This window comes from Betta splendens, chromosome 9 (assembly GCF_900634795.4).
Source record: "Betta splendens chromosome 9, fBetSpl5.4, whole genome shotgun sequence".
NCBI lineage: Eukaryota > Metazoa > Chordata > Actinopteri > Anabantiformes > Osphronemidae > Betta > Betta splendens.
Window position 1 is genome coordinate 17,808,467 of NC_040889.2, and position 22,407 is coordinate 17,830,873.

The 22,407-nt window shown below is 52.4% G+C and overlaps 1 protein-coding gene across 6 annotated transcripts in view; it reads left to right on the forward strand.

The window, feature by feature from the left end:
• LOC114863302 (tetratricopeptide repeat protein 28-like) overlaps positions 1-22,407 on the forward strand; it is a 123,917-nt gene that overhangs the window by 99,096 nt on the left and 2,414 nt on the right. For 4 of the 6 annotated variants that reach the window (XM_029164271.3, XM_055511548.1, XM_029164275.1 and 1 more), the window contains 18 exons: positions 3,757-4,553; positions 4,649-5,193; positions 6,206-6,729; positions 9,993-10,102; positions 12,938-13,067; positions 13,149-13,367; positions 14,595-14,754; positions 16,541-16,681; positions 18,740-18,884; positions 19,009-19,188; positions 19,274-19,812; positions 19,903-20,150; positions 20,226-20,350; positions 20,442-20,673; positions 20,761-20,837; positions 21,331-21,354; positions 22,051-22,180; positions 22,271-22,378. In XM_029164271.3, coding sequence (XP_029020104.1) covers positions 3,757-4,553; positions 4,649-5,193; positions 6,206-6,729; positions 9,993-10,102; positions 12,938-13,067; positions 13,149-13,367; positions 14,595-14,754; positions 16,541-16,681; positions 18,740-18,884; positions 19,009-19,188; positions 19,274-19,812; positions 19,903-20,150; positions 20,226-20,350; positions 20,442-20,673; positions 20,761-20,837; positions 21,331-21,354; positions 22,051-22,180; positions 22,271-22,378 — 4,434 coding nt within the window. The remainder of the gene's footprint in view (positions 1-3,756; positions 4,554-4,648; positions 5,194-6,205; positions 6,730-9,992; positions 10,103-12,937; positions 13,068-13,148; positions 13,368-14,594; positions 14,755-16,540; positions 16,682-18,739; positions 18,885-19,008; positions 19,189-19,273; positions 19,813-19,902; positions 20,151-20,225; positions 20,351-20,441; positions 20,674-20,760; positions 20,838-21,330; positions 21,355-22,050; positions 22,181-22,270; positions 22,379-22,407) is intronic. The other 2 variants (XM_029164273.3, XM_029164272.3) reach the window with 2 other exon arrangements.

A 22,407-nucleotide genomic window follows, 5' to 3' on the forward strand; every position in this document is an offset into this window, starting at 1 on the left:
ATAATGAAGATAACAGAGAATGAAGTGGAGGTTGAGAAGCATCCGTCTGTAATTGCTCCATTGTTGTCGTCGCCGTTTTTGTTTGCGGCGGGAAGCGCCGCCGCCATCGCCGAAGATGCCGGGACGGGTTAAAACCAACTGGATGTTGTTTCGCACATCAGAAGATGCTGCCTTTAGAGGGGAAAGGATGATTGGGGGAAGATTAATGAGCAGCGATAAAAGCAAAAAAAACACAGAGATGGGAAGAAGTTGCAGACGCTGGAAAGAGCAAACTTTTATTATGCCCTCCCAGCTTGTCATTATTGTTGCGTGTTGTGTGGGTGGAGCAGCGACTCGTGGCTCTGAGGTACAACTGCATGGAGAACGCAGGGCTTTAATATCTAACCATGATGCCCAGCGGTACCAGCAGCCCCGGCTCAGCACACTCTGACCTATAAAGCATTTGGAAATGTTGCATTCCAGCCCCATTTATTATTCATTAACTGGCTAACTTACCCCCTAGTCAGCAATATTTAATATCAGAGGGAGGACTGAAGCTGTGGGTTCCCATGTAGTTGCCATTTCTGGTTTTCATGAAACAGAATGTAAACTGTATTCTTTTTTTCTGTGCATTCCACTTCAAAGAGACTGTAAATGAGTTTGTTCCGAAGCGTTTGTGTTGCCGCCCGCCTCGTCGGCCTTGTTTTCGCTTTCACTCAGTTCACGCCTCCTCTCGTTTGACCGCGCGTCTCGAAGAAGTCACTTGAAATGTCGGCGCCGTCGCTTGGAAAAAGGGGCCGGAAGGTACAATTCCTAATTAGGCGCTTTTTCCCGTCGTTTCTGCGCGGCGTCCCTGGAGGACGCTTCCTGCTGACGTTCACCAAAACAAAGCAACCGAAGGAGGGAAAACAACAGGAAGAAGAGGGTTCGCGAAACGACGCGCAGTCAGACTACAGGCACCGATCGCATCCAGGATCTAAAATACAGACAGAAACCTCTGTATTGATTCAGTTCCTGTTATAATAAACACTTTTCCCATTGAGGCTCTTTTGAATCCACATTCCAGCTGAGTCCAGACGTCTGATTTGCAGGTTTCGCAGCATCAGTAGATTAAACATCATGCTGCTGTACGTCAAATAGATTTGTTGGAGGTGTGTTGCACTTCAGACACACTGGCTCCTCATCATCTCATTCTGACGGCATATTGCAAGATCCTTTGAGTGATGATCAGGACCGTGGCAGACGTACTCAGCGCAATTAGACATAGAGGACACTTTGTTTGCTGCATAAGCCAGCGGTAAACCAGTGGTTGTAGACATATTATTAGTCTGACCAGGAAGGGGAGCAGGAAAGTGCTGAATTGACAGAGGAATTTAGTCAGACTAATGGCCCAGACAGGATGAATGAAAGAACATGGCGAGGAGGAAGACAGCCAAGGAGCTGAACAAATAAAGAAAAGTGCGTTTATCTGAGAAAGGGGACATTTTCAACTCCCCGTTAATGACCAGGTAAATACCTTGAGTAAATATAAGCAGGGCCTCTAAAAGGAGAGAGCTATAGGGACCAAGGGGGGTTGTGACACTGCCTGTGTTTTGTTGCTCCTGCTTGGAAACTAATCTCTGTTGCCTTTGCGGCCCAGAGTTTTAGTTTGTTGGAGAGGCAGCAGACGCACCCTGCCTCCCCCCTGCCTCCCCCTGCCTCCCCCTGCCTGGCCCCATTCGATCTCCTGACAGAGGCTCATGCCAGAAACTGGACTGCGAGCGCAGCCCGCTCTCCCAGACCTCGTGCTCACTGTGTGCAGTTATTAATCTGCTCGCTGCAGAGCTATTTAAGCGAAACAAAAGAGCCGCAGCGTTCGCCTGCACGTCTGCGAATTCAGCACGAAATATGATCAGCTCCCAAATGGAGGCAGTTTTGCGTTGCAAAAATAAAGGGTCGGCTCGAGTCGAGACGTGGTCGTTTTAGGCAGTGTAGTAACCAGATCTCGTGCGCGTGGACAGAACAGGGAGCGTGGTTTTGTATGTGGCTGCTGGCAGACCAGCACACTTCCCTCTTTAATCTCCCCACCTTCCTGTCTCGCTGTCTGTCTGCCTGGACGAGCATGCGTGTCTGCGAGTAATGAAAAGTGACAACACATTGCCACGCTTTTTAATGTCTTTGGCTACAGGGGGGCGGATGGGGTCCTGTATAAAAGGGTTTGAACGATGTGGTACGTTGGTGCTTTCTCACTGTCGCCGGCTCTGTGACTGTGGACGAATGAGAAAAAATATTAAGACATATTTACTGCATCATGACCAGGTGTCAAATCACAGCTGATTCACAGAGCGGATGGAATCAGGTTCACCAGAATCTAACACCGATACTTCGTTGGGGTCGTTCCGATTTGGACAACACGCCCCATCGACCCACTTCAGATAGTCGGCCCCTGACTAATTCCCAATTTCTGTGTTGGAGCAGATTCCGCCAGCATGTCGCCATGGTTTTATTTACTATCCTGCCGGATTGTATTCCCAAGGGCTCCATAATCCCCTTACCATATTGTGGGGAGGGGCAGAAATGATTTTCTTGCTTCAAGTGTGGCTCCAGGCATAGCCTAAGGCTTATGGCAATTTTGGCTTCTAAGTCCAACCCCAGACATTACCAGCGTCCGTCCTGGCTGTCTCCTCGACCCCTCCGTCCATCACAGGAGCCCCAGATCCATTTTTAGCCCGCAGCACAGAACATGTCTGCTGGTAATACATCAGTAGGCATTATATCCCCCGTAAGATCAGCCTCCATTGGGGAAAGTGTAACCTTGGGAGTGACTTTGTGGCGAGAGCTGCTCTTCCTTCTAGCTTGCCGTGAATCTCAACGCACTTCCACACTCTCTCCAAGAAGGAAAAGCCTTCGGATGCAAAATATACTTGTTTTGATCGCGTGGCCTTACTTCAGATCCATAATACAACAGGTCTCTCCTGGAATAAAAGGGAAAACACACATGGAGGCAATGATCCCTGCAGCATCATCACATATTGACCACAAGCCGCAGAGCTCCTCCAGCGCGGGTTCCCACCCACTCTGGCTCCAGAACCGTTTCATCCCCAGAGGCCCGTCCGTGGCTCTACCCAGTCTCACTAACCCATCAGTCTTGGTGCTGATGCAGCAAAGCGGCGATGGCCAGGCTGTACAGCAGAGGGAGGACTGAGCCGTTCGCCTTGTAGGCTGTCTGCTCTGTGACGGAGCTTTAATATTGTCAGCCAGATGCCTGGCTGTGGCGTGAAGCTATTATTTTTCAGAGGATGATATTTTATCAGAGATAACACGCTCAGTGCACTGGCTTCTCCATTATTTATTGTTTCGCCACACTTAGGTTGTTTTTCTAAAGTTGTTTGCTGAGCGTTCCATCAGCTTTTTACGCTCTCCCCCACTTTTACTTCCTGCCTCTCTCTCTCTTCCCTTTTTTTTTTGTTTGCACAAGTATTTTCAACCCCATTGAGAAGCTGTTGATTCTGGTAAAATCCCTCTAAGACACAATCATCAAAGGCTGCTTAGACAATCAAAATATTCTATTTTAGTGTTATAATAACTCTGTTTGATTGCACTACATTTTAATGACCATCATTCTGTGGGAGAGTGTGTTGTGTAAGCAAAGAACAGATGGCCCAGAGAGCATATTTTAACAACCAAATGACTTGTTTTGTACATTGGAGGCTGACAAGGCACTTGAATTTTTCTCAATTACAATTTTCCCCTGGAAGGGACTTCACCATCCTCTTCCTCTCTCTCCTCTCTCCACAGGCATCATCCACCAGATGAAGGGAGACTACGAGACTGCTCTGAAACTGCACAAAACACATCTGGCCATTGCTCAGGAGCTGAACGACTACGCTGCCCAGGGCCGCGCCTATGGCAACATGGGCAACGCCTACAACGCCCTCGGGGCCTTCGACCAGGCCGTTCGCTACCACCGCCAGGAGCTGCAGATCTCCATGGAGGTCAACGACCGGGCCTCGCAGGCTTCCACTCACGGCAACCTGGCGGTGGCGTACCAGGCCCTGGGCGCCCACGACCGCGCTCTGCAGCACTACCAGAACCACCTCAACATCGCCCGCGAGCTCCGGGATGTCCAGAGCGAGGCGCGGGCTCTGGGCAACCTGGGCAACTTCCACTGCTCGCGAGGAGAGTTCCCTCAGGCGGTGCCCTACTACGAGCAGTACCTCCGACTGTCGCCCGACCTCCAAGACATGGAGAGCGAGGGGAAAGTTTGTCACAACCTGGGTTATGCCCACTACTGCCTGGGCAACTACCAGGATGCCGTCAAGTACTATGAGCAGGATTTGGCCCTGGCAAAGGACCTTCATGACAAATTGAGTCAAGCCAAGGCCTACTGTAACCTTGGTCTGGCATTTAAGGCCCTAGGAGACTTCACGAAAGCAGAGGAGTGTCAGAAATACCTGCTTTCACTGGCCCAGTCCCTGAACAATGCCCAGGCTCGCTTCAGAGCTCTGGGAAATCTGGGAGACATATTTGTCTGTAAAAAGGATGTGGCTGGAGCCATTCAGTTTTATGAGCAGCAGCTGGCCTTAGCTCACCAGGTATGGCCACACCTCGCCAATGAAATCCTACAAGACTCTAATATATCTGTAGAATGTCATTTATAACATTTGATATTGTGAATTTTTCTGTTCAGGTTAAAGAGCGTAGGATGGAGGCCTGCGCCTACGCTGCACTCGGGGCCACCTACAGACTTGTGCAGAAATATGACAAGGCCCTGGGCTACCACACTCAGGAGCTGGAGGTGTACCAGGAGCTGGGCGACGTGTCGGGGGAGTGCAAGGCCCACGGTCACCTGGCAGCCGTCTACATGGCGCTGGGCAAGTACGCCATGGCCTTCAAGAGCTACGAGGAGCAGCTGGAGCTCGGCCGGAGGCTCAAGGATCCGGTGGTGGAGGCCCAGGTTTACGGAAACATGGGCATCACCAAAATGAATGTAGGCGTGATGGAGGAGGCTATCGGCTACCTGGAGCAGCAGCTGGCCACGCTGCAGCAGCTGAGCGGCAACGAGGCGGTGATGGACAGGGGCCGGGCCTACGGGAACCTAGGAGACTGCTACGAGGCCCTTGGAGACTTTGAGGAGGCCATCAAGTACTATGACCAGTATCTGTCGGTGGCCCAGAGCCTCAACCGCATGCAGGACCAGGAGAAAGCCTACAGAGGCCTAGGGAACGGACACAGGTGAGGCTGGCGTCACGGTCCTCATTCGCAGGCTCGCATGTTGTGCATCAGTTTCCCCATTGCTTTCGCGGAAGCAGATAATTGCATTGACTGGGTAATACTAATAATCGCAGTAATCCTGCTTTGCATGTTATTTTTTTCTCCCCGCGCTCACTATCAAAGACCACCGTAGTTTAGAGACGCGTGCTGCTGAGCAAGGCTTGGAAGAGGGTGCGGGTGCGGCGCTCATGGCCCTGGACTTATCTGCATGCAAAGAGGCTTTTGGCATACAGACGCCTGCAGTCGGGGGGTGGGGGGGGTGGGGGGCAGTTATTTTGAGGCAACCTCTTGCGTCTTTCATCTCGCGTGTGTCACAGAGCTGAAAAGCATCCCGCAGGTACCGCACCGCGGAGTGAAACACGAGAGGCTTGAGGAAATCCTCATTTCGGGGGATGATTTTTCGCCTCATTGTTCGTCATCGAGGCGGCACCTCGGCAATCACACGCGAGTTCAGAGGGGAGCGGTAGACGTCGGGGACGCAAACCTCCCCGTCTCAGCCGAGCACGTACATCATAATGTGACTTTAATTAGGCCGAGGGCTTTTACTCTGCTAATGCTCCATTTGAACTTGTGTTTGACCATTACGCCTGGGACTCGCTCTGTTTGAAGCTGGTGAATGAGAAGTTTAGATGGAACGAATGCCACTCTGTCAACATCCTTAGACAGATAATCTATCTGCTGTTGGAGGATTTACCCTTCAGTAGCAGCTCTTATAGAGTAGATCTTTAACACAGCTGCCACTGAGTTCTCTACATTTGTATTTACTTTACCGTCAATCTGAAATAGTCTGAGGCTTCGCTAATGAAAACATTGCAGCGTAAACTCCTTTCTGCCGCCTGATACACCACAGATACGTATCTGCACGCATAAAGGATGCCGCTTTCCCTCGGTTTGATGATGTAACACGAAGGCGACGCTGAATCTCTATCTGGGTCACCTCCCTCCTGATCTCCCCCTCCGTCCTCGCCCGCAGGGCCATGGGAAGCCTGCAGCAGTCGCTGGTGTGCTTCGAGAAGCGCCTGGTGGTGGCCCACGAGCTGGGCGAGCGCGGGGGCAAGGCGCAGGCCTACGGCGAGCTGGGCGCGCTCCACAGCCAGCTGGGCAACTACGAGCAGGCCATCTCGTGCCTGGAGCGGCAGCTGGCCATTGCCCGCGACACCCGCGACCGCCCGCTGGAGGGCGACGCCAGCTGCGGCCTGGGCGCCGTGTACCAGGCCATGGGCGAGTACGAGACGGCGCTGCGGTGCCACCAGAGCGACCTGGAGATCGCGGAGGAGGCGGGCAGCCCCGCGCGGCAGGCGCGCGCCTACGGCAACCTGGGCCTCACCTACGAGTCGCTGGGCAACTACGAGCGGGCGGTGGTGTTCCAGGAGCAGCACCTCAGCGTGGCGGCGCAGACCAACGACCTGGCGGCCAAGACGCTGGCCTACGGCAGCCTGGGGAGGACGCACCACGCGCTGCAGAACTACTCGCAGGCCGTCATGTACCTGCAGGAAGGTGAGCGAGGCCGGGAAGCGGGATCGCCTTTGCTGCCGGAGCCGATGGGCTTAGAGTGTGGGAATTCATGAATATGAAATTGGGAGCATATTTGTTGCTAAGCCTCTGCCGGGTTTTTATTAGTCTCCGTGCGTTTGTGTGTGTATGTGTGTGTTGGGGCTTTTGTGCTCATGTGTTCTAAGCGCACGGGGGGGGGATTTGCGTGGCACGCGTCGCCTTGTGCGCCGTATAGGTATACCCGCATTTGTGTGTCTGTGCAAACCTATCAGGATTTGTCTGTTTACTGCTAGCTGCTCTTCACACCCTCTGTATCTGCCTCTCTCAGACGGCTCTTTGCACTGAGCTGCCAGAGGATCCTTTCACACAGCGGGTCGACGTACTCCCGCTCCACCCCCCCACCCCCCCTCCATCCCGCGGATTATTCGGAAATAAAAAATGCACGCGCGGGTTTGCGCTGAACGGACGCCGCGCCCCTGGACTTCGGCGGAGCCTCGCGCTCGGACCGAGGCGCCCGCTTTGAATCCTGCAGACCGGCTGCATGTTCCTGCCTGCGGGGGTGCAAATGCGAGGGAGCATCTCCAATATCTCTGCTCTGCCTGCTTTATTTAGTTCGACTGGCCTGTGGTGACCCATCCACTTTTTACGCGCCCGCTTGTTGAGCTTTAATGGAAACAGAGGCGACTAGCTATTCTGTCTTCGCCCTGTCCTCCCGTTGTCCCCGGCGCTGCCCTTGCGTTGTTCCTCAGCTGGCTGTGAAAAAGAACAGTGCCTTCACTATCCTTGACAGCCAATTATTTCTGGCCAACCTACCCAGACCAAAAAGTTGGCAAGGCTTTTTTCCCCCTCAGTTCTCATTTTCTTTTTTTTACCCCCCCTCCTCCTCCTACCTCTAGTTTTGTGTTGTGTGTGTGTGTGTTGTTTTTTTTTCAAATCTTCATGCTGCACTGCTTGTTTTTGTGTTTTCATTTCCCAAAAAAGATTAATTGGAAGGACGGATATAAAGGCAGCTCCAAACTAGCTAAGATACTGATGACATGTGACCTCCAGCTCGGTGCGCATGTATTTATATATAGTGTGTGTGTGTGTGTGTGGTGATCATTCTGTTTTCCACAGAAATAGAGAGGAGCCAATTAACCGCTGATAGGCAGGTAGAAGTGTTTTGCTGTAATCTTGGAATAACATTTTAGCTTTTTAATGACAACTGTGACGGACTTGATGGAATACCAATTAATATAACAATCATATCGCCCACAAAGGCAGCTTTGTTAATTATGTACCTGTGTATAGTTTTTAATTGAAAGCATAATCTGTCAGAATGAAGCCTTAGATGTGTTTTATTATCACATGTGGACTTTGTTAGGGGTTTCATCATGTCAGTACTATCAGGACTAAGGTGTCCTCATAGTGAAGTGGGTCTTTCTATTGTAAAAATAGTTAATAGTAGACATGACAGACCGTTTTCCACATGTGGTCGTGCTGCAGTGGCAGGTGTGCCTTTGTGCCTTTGTGCCCGCGCGCTGCGGTGCGTCGCCCCTCTGACGTCCGTGACACTTCACGCCCTCGCCGCAACACGTGTGCGCGCTGGAGGCGGAGGTGCGCGGGCCTCGGTGGGGCCGCGGAGCATCTCTCACCCAGCTGTCAAGCAGCCTTTAAAGTGTTCTCCAGTTGCTCTTCAGGGTGCAGCCAGCCACGGCCACGTCCTCGTGTCATCCGCGGCGACGTGACTGTGCCTGCGGGCGGCTCCGAAGGCTCGCGCGGCGACGCTGACAGACACTGAGTGATACAGAACGGCAGAACAGAGGGGATGAAAGGGGTTTCAGGCGGGAGACGGAGGGATGGAGGGACGGGAAAGGAGGAGGATGGAGGAGCGGCGGAGGAGAAAGTCGGGGATCGGCATGAGTCATAATTCACATGTATTATTTCACTGTCAGCTGGAGAATAAAGAAAACATAGAGCTGGTTGACATGCAGGCTTGATCATAAAGAACTGTCACAAAGTAGCAGGAAGAAGGGTGTGTGTGTGTGTGTGTGTGTGTGTGTGTGTGTGTGTGTGTGTGTGTGTGTGCGCGTGTGCGTGTGCGTGTGCTGCAGATGAAAGGCTCAGAGCTGGAGATGAGTGAGGGGTGAGGCTGTCAGAGAATGAAAAGGATAATTTAGATCTGTTTCCTCTCTCTTGCTCCGGCGCCTAATGAGCCCTAAGCAGTGCCGAGTTCCCCGCAAGCACTGCCACCACAGTCAGGATGAAACAGGTAGTGGAGGCTGCGTGGGGGTGGGAGCAGGGGCGCCGGCGTGGGGATGGGAGAAGGAATATGGGAGGCAGCGGGAGACGGAAGCGCGGCGGATCCGCGTGAGAGGAGGGCAGACGGAGGGGAGGGCGCGTGGAGAGATAAGGGGGTGGGGTGGGGTGGGGCTGCCGCGGGCTTCAAAGGCTGCCGGCCGGCTTAGCCGCGCCGCCGCGGGGTCCGCGGAACAGCCCGGCTGTTTCGGGTCGCGCGCTCCGTTCTGGGCTTATCTGGAGCGGCCACGGACCGTTTCTCCAGGAACGCGGGTGAGAGCAGGCCGGGGACGGGGACGCCTCGCGGCGTTTTCCTCCTTCCTTTCAGCCGCGGCGCGTTCAGACCGCTCCACCACAAGCGAGTGGAGAGAGTAGAGTAGTAGAGGCCGTGCGTTGAGCGCCGTGTGGGGGACGTGCAGCCGCAACAGCTGTCGTGGCTTTTTTTTGTGCGCTTGTCCTCTGTGGAGTGGCATTTTCATCTCAGTAATTGGACGGCAGTGTTCGCCGCGCATGCAGAGGAGCGACATGCGACTGAGCGGGGAGATCCGCACGCGCATTCAGGTGATCGGGCGCTCGGAGCTCCCCTGGTCTCCTGAACACCTCTGAGCGGCCTTTGCCCCGTGAAGCTGCCCCCACTCTATTATTAGCTTATGAGCGTGCGTGCAAACATTTGTACACTGCCCCTGGATGCTGCGCGGCTTGCTTTATGCAAGCATTGGGCTCAGCCAGTCGATTCCGACCATTGATTACTATGCAGTCCGATTAGTGCCTCCCTCCACGGGAGAGGCGTGTGTGTCTCTTAGTCTCAGTGTGAGCAGTAGCTCACAACCGAGGCCAAATATCCAAACCTGTTCCCTGTCAGAACATCAGTACCACGCTACGCTTACATCTGTTGCTCTGAAAGGTACCTGAGAGCCGCCTGCTCTGAATAATTTTTACTCCCCTCTCTCTCTCTCTCATCTGCTCCCGTTTCCTCCCCTCCTGAAAAGGCCTGCGGCTCGCCGAGCAGCTGGCTCGGCGCGAGGACGAGGCCAAGATCCGCCACCGTCTGGGTCTCTCCCTGTGGGCCAGTGGGAATCTGGAGGAGGCCCAACACCAGGTAAAGTTTCTCCCGTTCTCTCCTTCACTCGCCTGGAATCACCTGGACTCAACCCTGTCCTTTCCCCTGCTCCTCCTCCTCCTCCTCTCCTCCCCTGGACTCTTTCCAGCCGATCCACCTCTTGTAGCTAAACCCCCGACCTCTAACTAGCAACACATCTGCCGGTCAGCAAAGATTACAAATGAGATGAGGAACGATGGGGCGTGTGAAGTTCCTGCTGTAGTAATGGCCTTATGGTGGAAGTGGATGAGGAGCGGGGAAGGAAAGGGAGAGGTGGCTACAGAGGTTGAACACAGCTGCCGGCAATATGCTGGTGAGTCTGTTGAGCTTGTAAATGCTGTCATCTCAGCAGACAGGCGACAGATGACTGAAGGTTTTCTTTTTGCGTGTCTGTGTGCGTTACTGTGTTCATGGTCTCAGGAGCCTCTGCGTCGCACACACACACTGGCTCCTCCTCAGCCCACTGCCCACCTGGCAAGCATAGAATATCCCCTTAACATCTCTCTTTACAGTCTGTCCACACACCGCAGCTCAACGTTTGATATATTTCCCCGGCTCGTGTTTCCACGCACCAACGTGTGCGGCCGTCATCCGACAGCAGCCGCTGTCACACGCGCGCGCGTCTGTGGGGGAATGCAGTTCAGCTGCTTTCATTTCCCACAATGGAGCCCAAAACAGTTGTGTTCTGATCCGCATGCTCTGCGTGACCCACATAGCTTTGTTTCCCAGGTCCTGCATCTTATTTCCCCCCCCCAAAAAAACAAAAAAAACGTCACTTTGTCTGTTTGCAATTATGTGTAAGAGGCGGGAGAGACAGACTGAAGCAAGTGTCTAGAGCTCATGAGTCATATTGAAGTATTTGTGTCCATTTGTAGCAAAATATTATTCCAACAAGCAGCATATTTTCCACTGCGTGTTTGCTTTCCCGTTTAACACTTGACCAGAGGACGTGGATGGGGCCTGTTAACGTCGCGTTGTGCTTGTGGGGGCTCTCACTGATCCCTCGCTTTGCCCACATTTACCACAGCAATCTTCAGGCCCCGGGACACTCTTGTCCTCAGAGTTTAGGCCAAATATTTATTCATGACTCGGCCTGTTGCTAAAGATAACCTTGGTAAGTGCCCTGACCCACTTCTCCCCTCTCGTCTTATAAAAGCCTGTATTGAAATTCATAAATGATCCCGGGGTGTGGACTCGGCGCGTTTGACCCCGTCGTTCTCCTTCGTTATATTTACACCCACTTGTAGGACCTCAGCCGTGATCCCGGTGTTCGCCGTGACTCTCGCACGACGTGCCCTGATTATAATCAGCTACTTCAACGACTTCCCCCGAGAAGCGCTCACACTCATATCTAAGTAGCACTTGGATCAATAAATGTATGTTAACTTAAATATGAGCGCTCTACGTTAGATGGAGCTTCTTTTTTTTTTTTTTTTACCTCTGATCGTATCTCGCTGGAGGAGCGCTCCCCTGGGAGGTTATTTTACAAAAATCATTAGAGGTACGTGTGTATCAAGCCGCACTCAGTTCACTGAATCACTGTGACATTGACATTCACTTAACATGTCAGATAAAAAGCCGCGTTGGCGTCGGTGCGGGTGAAACACGAGCGAGCGCCACCCGAACGCGCAGCAGCTGAAGAATGGAGCGGCTTTTACCCGTTCCACTTTCAGGCGAGTCACTGCGGACGCAGCACATTCGTGACCCCCCCCCCCCCCCTTTTTTTTTCACTCACAGGTGTTGCGAGGGGGTCGGTGCGGAGGAAAAGAAAGGCATTGTGCGAAATAAGTTTCACTTTTAAAAGGATGTCAGCAAGCCTCCCGGATTGAACTAGCGGCGCAGCAATCGGCCCCATCAGCGAAACGAGGCCGAGAGCAGCTGCGGCTGCTATGCTGGGATGCAGCACAGCTCGCAGACCCACCGCCCCCACCTCCCCACCACCGCCACCACGCTCACTCTGACACACTTTATGCTGCATGACCTTGGGATATGCCACACTAGCTCCAGCATATGCACGTACGCTACGTGTGCTCACAAAACACGCGCGCGCTCCTTCCAGCTTTCCGTTCCCTGCCGGAGCCTTTGCTGGCGATAGGATGTCCTTCATGCCCATATTAAGCGTTCCTCCTCTGCACCGTGAACCGTGGTCGAGCGGCGTGAGCGGCCTCTCCGCTGGCCCCCGGACTTCTGGAGAGTGGCTTTGTGGTCCCACTCATCCTACAGCGCTGCCACAGATGCAGGAATAGGAAATCAATACAGGCTCCTGTGAATCAGCACTCCGCTTGGCAATGTGCAACACCGCCTGCTGCCCCACCTCTCTATTGTCTCTCTCCTTCTCCCAATCCAGCGTCGGGTGCTCACAGCAAAGATTCAATAACGGACAGGCTTGTTTGTTCTTTAGTGGTTCTGGCTGTCTAAGAAGTCCAGGTAATGGCTCCGCTTCTCGTAGGCCTTTCCTCATTGCAGGTAAATGAGAGCTGGAGGGAGGTTTAAATGTGTTTGATGCTTATTCAGCAGCCACATTACAGCTCGTTGCTCTTGTAAGGCAGAATTAGAAGGCAGTGAGCGTGAGGACCAGTGAGGTGGGATGCTACCATCTAGTGGCAGCGGCATTCTCAGTAGCGCAATGCTGAAGTCATGCACAAAGCTGCGAGTGGTGGTTTTTACATTTGAGCTGATAATGATTTATTGGCCTCAGACTGTGGTCAGGGGTCTGGTGTCATGCCTTGCCCTACAGACAGCCGTCTTCAACCTCTAATAATAGGAACTGAATCGATGTTTCTTTTATCTAGGTTTTCTCTGCAAACACTGCAGCGTCTTTGTTTTTCCTTGCAGCTCTATCGGGCATCTGCACTGTTTGAAACCATCCGCCACGAAGCCCAGCACAGCACGGACTACAAACTCTCCCTGTTTGATCTGCAAACCTCCTGCTACCAGGCGCTCCAGAGAGTCCTCGTCAGCCTGGGTACGTCCGTGCGCCGCTTCCCATTTCTGTAGCGCGTCTCTGAAATGCCATTGACTGAGCACTGACCTCCGCGCGCCACAGGGCACCACGACGAGGCCCTGGCGGTGGCGGAGCGGGGCCGCACGCGGGCCTTCGCCGACCTGCTGGTGGAGCGGCAGACGGGCCATCAGGACTCGGACCCCTACACGCCGGTGACGGTGGAGCACATCCTGGACACCGTCAACAGCCAGAGGGCCTTGGTGCTGTATTTCTCCATGGCTGCTGGTTACCTGTACAGCTGGCTGCTGGCTCCAGGAGCAGGTAAGGCTGCTTGGGTTTGCAGACAGTCTCAATGCTATCAGTCATGTTCTCCGTGAGGACTGTACTGTATGTGCTCACGACATCAAATTGTCCTCGGTTTCACATTTCACCAGCAGACCACGGGCATTTTCCCCATTTTGTAATTTTGTAAGGCCCTAAATAAATATCATACAAATACAGTCAGTGTTGAGGCAAAAGCAATCAGCTGTCATGCGGTCTTGAGCCGCGGGAGTGGGCTCATTTTAACGCCGTGAGGCTCTGCCACCTGCCGATCCGCCGCGAGGATGTGCCCCGCGCCTCACTTCACGCCCCAGAAAGCATCCGCCGGTGAACCGTTCGAATTGGCAGCGACACAGCCAGACGACACCGGCGACACATTCACACATGCCAACAGGAAAACACTTGGCTGTGGCGCCGTTAAAAAAAAAAAAAAAAAAGGTTCTGCCTCTGTCTGTTCTTGTGTTCATTTTCCCCTTTGTGTTGTTGTGCCTTTGCCTGCGTTGTTGACGCGATAACAGACTACGAGCAGAGCAGCTAGACTGAACATTCGCACGAATCCGGCTCGCGGGCGAAACCAAACCAAAACGAAACCAAACGAACCCCCCCCTCGGCACCAGTCATACGAAGGAGCGCCGCATCGCAGGGCGCAGGGGAGATCTTCAAAGCGTTGAGCATCGCCCCGGGCTAAGAGGCAGCCACTTGCCCACTAATCGCCTGTCTGTCACTCCCTGGCACGCCCTGGCAACCAGCTGGCACACTAACACGGCCTCTAAAGAGCCTGCAGTCAGTTAAAAGGGCTACTGGAGTCCTCATTACCTCAGTGGGAGCTCCTCACAAACCTGTTCGTACGCAGCCGCAAGTTCACATGCGACTTCGCTCGCATGAAAATGCACTTCTATACAATACACACGGACACATGTACAGACTGCCGTCTCCCAGCATGCTCTTCCCCCGACCCCCCCGACGTTACTCAGCAGCGCTCTCACGGTGAGCAGCAGATGGCGAAGGCAGCCCTCGCTTATCTTTTATTGAACCTTGTTTTCTTTATTTATTTGGCTCCACAGATGCACTACAACGCAGCTTTCAGGTGAAATGGTCCGAGTACGTCTCTGTCACAAGGATGTGTTCGCTGCATTTACTTTTGTTGTTCTTAAACTCTCACTTCATGAGCGCCATGTTTGCTTGCTCTCTCTCTCTCTCTCTCTCTCTCTCTCTCTCTCATCACAGGCATCCTGAAGTTCCATGAGGTGTACCTGGGCGAGGGCGTGTCGGAGGGGGGCTCAGACTTCCAGGAGGGCGGTGGCAGCGGGGTGGTCAGCGGCTCCTCCCTGGAGCAGCACATCGCCAGCGCACGCGAAGCGCTGGGAGTGGAGTCCTATTACAGCAGGTGAGACCGTCACACCTGGCAGGGACACGGAAACTTTATGGCTCATGTCACAGTGTGAAAGATTTGCCAGCGGTAAAGTCCGAAGCATTATTTAACAATATTACACCATAATATCAGGGTAATAAAAGCCTTTTCCCGATTAAAATTTTCTTTGCATGTGAGCAAATTTATTGCCTCATAAAAAAAAACGAATTTATAATGAAACTAAACATTTTACGTAACTGGTTACTTAATAAACACAGGCACCAGTCAAGAAATGATGCAAGCCCAATTTCCTAGCATGTCTGAATTATATAACCCACATAATTAGACATTATGTTGACACTAAACCTGTACTTAGCTGTTTTTATGACCAAAAATAATGACAAAGGACAAGAAAACAAAAACACGACATTAAAGGAATATGACCAAGAAACTAATTGAGGAACAACTTGAAACATCCATTTTAAGGAAGTGTTGAAACAAAACCTCAGACCCCACCAAAGCAATGATTAACCAAAACCTCAGACTTAGCAGGAAGGGTTATTTTAGAATTGAGTGTGTGTATGTGTGTGCTAGACACTGTGTTATTCTGCCCCATTGCTCCCCTGCGATGACAGGCCTCTGGTACCTGCCTACAATGCTCCTCTCTCTCCCCAATGGGAATAAATGAGACGGAATAATGGTTCTTTGGATAGTCAGACTGCTGAACCCACCGAACAAACAGCGAACTTGACAAGTCAAAGGAGAGCTGGGCTTTACTGGGAGAGTAAGGACGAGGGCGAGAGGGTTAGTGGGCTCGGTGGGGTGAAAGTCAACAAGGCAGACTCTGCTAAATAAAGACCTAAGAGACAGCGGGGGAACGTGGCCAGAGGCACTCTGCAGGAGCACAAGGAAATAAAGCCCGTCGCTATTGGTGGGTCTTTGCCGTGTTTTACATTAGCCTTGTTCCTCTAGTTGGTGTTTGATCTACTGTGCCCAGCTGGCCCACGCAGTGCCAAGCGCTGCCGCCCCAGCCGCCTGGCCCTCCTGCCCCATTACCAGCTCATTTACTACTCCAATGGGAAGTCGCACACGCGCCATTGCGCCTGGATGGGCCCAATATGGCACCACTTACCAGCCCATTCATTCTCCAGATCAGAGAGAAAAGGGAGGCAGCAGAAATGAGTGGCGAGCGAAAATGAATGGGGGTGAGGAAGAATGGGGAGGGCATGTGAAAGAAAGGATGATGCAGAGCAGGCAGGACGCAGCCTTTATTATGTTGTATTGGACGGATTAACGCATGGATTATACTTATGTACTGTCAACTTTCAAAACACCATCCCGCATTTAATCTCAGGGATTCCAGAAAGGTTTGTGGTGGTAGTGGGAGCGTGCGGGGATGAGAAATCCCCTGGTGCGAGTTAACGCTCGGCTACTGCCGGCGCCAGAAGTTGACTTAAGAGTTACACGATATGGGCACATCAGAAGAGAGGCTCAGGCATGAAGGCAGAGACCGGGGAGAGTGTTGTGGAGGTAGCGATTGTGGGGTGTGGGGGTGGATGACTCCCCACGGACTGGATCAGCATCACCAGCATTATAATGAAAGGATTTGACTCTGCTTACCATCACGGTGTTGGACGAGGCCTGAGAAATTAGGCCAAGCGTGTGGGTTGAACAGTGTGCATTTCAGGCAGATCAAGAGTGTGTGTTGGTTTATCTGCCGGGAAACAATGTAAGTCTGTGTTTTGTCTATTTTGCTGGAGTGCCTTTCTCTGCCAGCATTTCAGCAGCTCACTCCATCCCTCTCGCTGTCGCTCCGTTTCAGAGGATGTTCGAGCAGCGAGACCGAGAGCGAGGCAGGAGATTTGTTGGACCAACAATTTGAAGAGCTCAACAACAAGCTTAACTCGGTCACCGATCCAACGGGCTTCCTACGCATGGTGTCCAGAAACAATCTGTTCAACAGGTAGGAGATTGTTGCAAATCACTTGGACTTGCCTCCCTCTCCTACCGAGCCACTGTCGCCAACTTAGACCAAGTTTCTCGTGGAGGAAAAGGAGATTTAAAAAGATCCGTTGGGCTGAAGAGATTCACTGGTTTGTTGTCTTTCATCCATGGTTTAGTCAGTGCAGAGGAAGCATGTGAGCGCTCTGACTAGAGCCAAGCTGCTAAAGCCCTAATCGAATGCCTACTGAGATGGGGCCGTCTGCATGTGTCAGGGTGTATCTGCTTGCCAGACACAGACAGTGAGACCAATGCGGTTTTAAGATGCTCACCCTGTCTGTGCAGATTTACAACTGTGGCGATCTGTGCCAGTAAGTCTGCCAGTGGCTCATTCAGAGTATTATTTAATGGTGCTATGCAGCAAATTCATTTACATTACGCTGATTGGTAACGTATACCAACAGACTGTGTGGAAATGTGTGTCTGGGTCATATTTCCGTGTCCTCGTCCACAGTTGAGCTGCTCTTTGATGAGAGGGTAATTCCAGCTTTAATTGAGTCTCTGTGCTCATTAAGCGCCTTTAATGGGCTGCCGGTAATAATCCGCTCATTCTTGTGGGCCTCAGAAAACTCTGAATTATAAAGCTCCCCGTGCTTAGGAGCCTATCATCTATCACAACGCCAAAGCACGAGAAAGGGAAGAAAACCTCATTGTCATTTCAAGTCATACATCTCGGGATTTGGTGTCAGATAATGTACATGGATGTGCCTTTCACAAGCTGTCTTTGACATCCCCTCCCCCCGCCGGCGCTAAGCTTGAAGTTCTGGCATTGGGTGCATGAAGGTTATGAAATGAACAAATGTCCAAATACTGTAGGCACGACAATATACCCAACATTTAGAGATCTGATTTTCGCTGTGTGATATCTTCATTTGGATTCGCCATCGATTGCCCTGTTTAAACACTGAGATCTAATCAGCACCACGGAGGCTGGAAGGATTACTATGAGAAGGTGATAATGAAACTTGGGTCTAATTCCTTCACTGTGTAATTGAAAGCATTTTCATCCACTGTGATAGTATAATGAGACTGTTTGATGATCTAAATGAAATTGTCGTGGATCACCGTCCCTGTGTTGGAAGAACCGAGTGTAACCGTCTATATCTTAAAAATATTTCATATCGCAGATTGGAAAACAGGCACGTTTTTAGGCTGCACACCCAACCAGGCAGCCTCTGAAAGCGTCGTCGCTTTTCAGTCTTTTCCCCTCAACACTCACCTTCCCTTGGCTTCGACTTTGCCTCCTCTTTCATTCTTTCTGTCAGGCTAACAAACGATTGTTTGCTTTCCTGTGGAGGCTCATGCCAAGGCCTGGGAGAGAGACAGAGTGTTGGGAGGCTGGAGGGGGGCCAGTGGCCTGGGGCTACCAAAAGGGCAGGATGGATGTCTGTTGGCCGGGGCCGGGGAGGAATCTGTGGCTGCTGAAACAGATGGAGAGAAGCGAGGAGTGTGGCCGTAAAGCTTGGCTCCTCTGAGCCTGCAGCACCAAAAGGCTTCTAACCCCGCGGCCACCATTAGCACAGTTCTTACTGCTGCGCCTCAGCACAACAGACAAGAACAACAACAACGCACGCCTCAAACAGCTTTACCCTATTATGGATTCTTTCAACTCAAACATATGGTCAGGCCAGTAATGACAGGTTTTATTAGGCTCCTGTAAAGATGGGATGTACTCTTCTTTTCCTCTTGTAATTCTGGGAAACTAATCACCATTAGCAATAGCTGTGCCTCCAGGCCCAGTGCGCAGTGCAATACTGACATCTAGTGGAGCCTCGCACGTAAGGAATCTGGTGAAGAGATTGCTACATATCATGGTGGATGTGCAGTACTGCCTGGAATAGGTGTTACAACACTATGGTGCAAGGCAGACATCTTGCATGAACGTTAAGTATATTAGAAGGCCATAATGCCAGTTAGTTAGTGCAAACTCTGGTCCAAACCGCTCAAAGCTGTCTTCTGTCGTCATCAGCATAACAGGATGTGGTAAGTAAACATGTTTGTTGTGGTTGTGTTTGTGCAGGAGCTGCCAGAGTATGACCAGTCTGTTCAGCAACACCATGTCACCGGCCAAAGACGGCAACTCCTCGCTGCCCCGCCGCTCCAGCAGCCTCAGCAAGCCTCCTCTCCGGGCACTTTACGACTTGCTGATTGCGCCTATGGAGGGGGTGAGTACCCGTGGGTTTGCCTGTAAGACTGTATAAAACCTTCATTGAGTGTTGAGCTTCAAGGCACAAGAAGCACAGATGCGGTGTTACTTGAAATGCTCCTTCTAATCCTCTGGTCTGGCAGGGCCTGATGCACTCCAGCGGGCCTGTTGGCAGACACAGGCAACTGGTGATGGTGCTGGAGGGAGAACTGTACCTCATTCCCTTTGCCCTGCTCAAAGGCAGCTCTTCAAATGAATATCTGTACGAGCGCTTTAGCCTTATCGCCGTCCCCTCAATCCACGGCCTGGGATCTAACGCAAAGGTAGAGCTTCTCATATGAACAAATAAGGACACATTCCTGTAAAAAAGGCCGTAGAGCCTGACGTTAACCACTGTTCTGCCCTCAGGCCCACTCCCGCCGCCTGGGACCCGCTCCCTGTGGCGGCGTCTCCATGGCGGCCGTGGTGGGGAACCCCCGGCTGCCTTCGCCCGTGATGGACCGCTGGCTGTGGGGGCCCATGCCCTCTGCAGAGGAGGAGGCCCTAATGGTGGCCGAGCTGCTAGGGTGCCAGCCCCTGGCCGGCACCTCGGCCACCAAGGAGAGGGTGATGAGCGCCCTCACACAGGCCGAGTGCGCCCACTTCGCCACTCACATTTCCTGGAAACTGGCAGCTCTGGTGCTCACCCCGAACCCCGAGGGCGGGCCCGGCGGGGCGGGCGCCAGCGTGGGAACGGTGGGCAGGGGCGCCGGCGGGAGGAGGGGCAGCGGCGGCCGTGGCAGGAAGGGCTCCATTGGCAGCGGCTACACCGTCCCGGAGTCCCTGCACATGCAAGATGACGGCAGCGATGTGGAGAGCATCTGCGACAGCCCACCCCTGCAGGAATTCCTTCTCACGGCCGCAGACATACTGGACCTGAGGTTGCCGGTCAAGCTGGTGGTGCTAGGGTGGGTGTTCTGTAGGTTATGTGACGTCATGTTACTGATTCAAATACAGGATCGCAATGAAATGATGGGAAAAACACTGTCATGCTGCAGATCGTACCAGGAGTCCAGCAGCAAGGTTACGGCGGACGGTGTTGTGGGCTTGACCAGGGCCTTCCTGGCTGCTGGAGCCCAGTGCGTCCTTGTGTCCCTGTGGCCCGTGCCTGTGGCGGCCTCCAAGGTTTTCGTCCACGCCTTCTACACCGCCCTGCTCAACGGGACCAAGGCTAGCGCGGCCCTGGCCGACGCCATGAAGACCGTGCAGAGCAGCAAGCAGTACTCGCACCCGTCCAACTGGGCAGGTGGGCCTCGGCCTTCGCCTTTTTGCACCCGGGTTGACAAAGGGAGGAACTAATAGGCGAGCGCTTTGTGTGCAGGCTACATGCTGATCGGCAACGACGTGAAACTGAACAGCCCGTCTTCCCTCATCGGCCAAGCTTTGGCAGAGATTCTCCAGTATCCCGACCGGGCGCGTGACGCGTTGAGGGTTTTACTTCACCTGGTGAGACACAGCTTAAAGCTGAAGGCTGTAACGACTTGATTTTGAGTCACAGACCAAAGTGCTGACGCTGCACTGTAAACGCTTCGCACAGGTGGAAAAGTCTCTTCAGAGGATACAGAACGGCCAGCGTAATTCCATGTACACGTCCCAGCAGAGCGTGGAGAACAAGGTGGGCGGCGTCCCTGGCTGGCAGGCCCTCCTCACGGCGGTGGGCTTCCGCCTCGACTCTGCCGGCACCGGCATCCCCGCCGCTGTCTTTTTCCCCACCGCCGACCCTGGGGACAGGCTGCAGCAGTGCAGCACCACTTTACAATCACTACTAGGTACGTGCCCGCGGCACCGCTTAGCTTGGGACATAATAAACGCACGGTATGCATGAATACCTAAACGCGCTTTGATCCGTCCCTCAGGTCTTCCGCCACCGGCTCTCCAGGCGTTGTGCAAACTCATCACCGCTTCCGAGGCTGGAGAGCAGCTCATCAACCGGGTATGCTGCTGCGCTTCCATACGAACGCTGCTGAAATCAAATCACACTTGGCAGAAACTGCTCTTTGGCTCAGGGCCACAAATGCTATTGGTATTAGTAGCCTACACTGGTATGTCTTCGTATCATGACGGTCTTGCTAGCAGAGAACATACCGTGGCAGGACTGGTTACAGGATTCTCCTTTGGCAACTGGAGGTGCAGCTTAATCTGCACTGTAATGATGCATGGAAGCTCAACTACTGTAGCAGAAAGTCTGAGTCTAGTTCTGCAGAGCTCTATTTCTATTTGTAGTCTTACTTCACACAACATGAAACGTGCTCACCTATTTTATGTGCGCTTGATTTAAACATGATATTAAACCTGTATTTACTCATTGCTGCAGTCTACCTTGTTGAACTGAACCCCTTGTACACTTTGTTCCCTTTGTGAATTGCCTGTTTGCATGCTATTAAAATCCTCTTTTCTCTCTCCTGCCCCTAACGTGTGGTCTGAAGGCTGTTAAAAATATGGTGGCAATGGTAAGTGTGCCTTCACCTACCTGCATTCCCTCCCTTCCTATTCCTTCCCTTCAGTCTCCACTGCTCTGCTACAGTTAACATTGCTTTCTTATGAAGAAGCTGCGCAACAAAGAGAGCCTGATTTGACGTGTCTGTGATGCTGTTTTTCCATTTGCATGAACCTGGATGAAAGTGTGCTGTTTCGTGTTGATAATTATTCTCCTCAGGCCTCGCAGGCATTTTAAGCATCGAAGGCTTTACAGTGATAGTTCACTGGAGTTCAGCGAAATAAAGCTGTGACGTAGAAACGAGCCCTAAGTAGCCGTGGAGCGTGAAGCGAGTGGAACAGGCACTACTTTCTGCAGCGGCGCGTCAAGTTGACAAAGGGTGCCTGTGTTCCCAGCCAAGTAATCCCCAAACAATACAGGCACGCGTGCTGACAGGGCACGTGTAGCCCCTCACTGAACTGAAACCCCGCCAGCTCAGCTTCCCTGCAGAGATTTTGTTTTCCTTAGGGCTCAAACATAGTTCTCACATATTTTGGAAAACAGAATAACTCCAGACAGTCTGATGACGGCGGTTCTGCAATATGATGCAATACGTGTCTTATTAGAAAACAAATATTCGATGATAGTATGGAACTTTAGCACTTGGGTTATTCTACTTTTTGTGTCCATCAACTCATTCTCACCCGTCTCCTCTTCTTCTACTCTCCAGCTCCACCAGGTGCTAGTTCAACTTCAGACCGGAGAGAAAGAGCAGGATTTCTCCCTCCTCCCCATTCAGGTGTCCATCAGTGTGCAGCTATGGAGACTTCCAGGATGCCATGAATTTCTGGCTGCTCTTGGTGAGTCGGTATTGTGAGTGTTTGCACCGGGCGGATTAAGAAAACGGTTGACTCACGTCTGCATGAAAACTGCCCTTTTACTTTGTGCAGGTTTTGACTTATGCGAGGTAGGCCAAGAAGAAGTGGTTCTGAAGACGGGCAAGCTAGCCAACCGCCGCACCTTGCACTTTGCTCTCCAGTCGTTGCTGGCTCTGTTCGGTAAGACTGCCTATACTCCCATCTTCTCT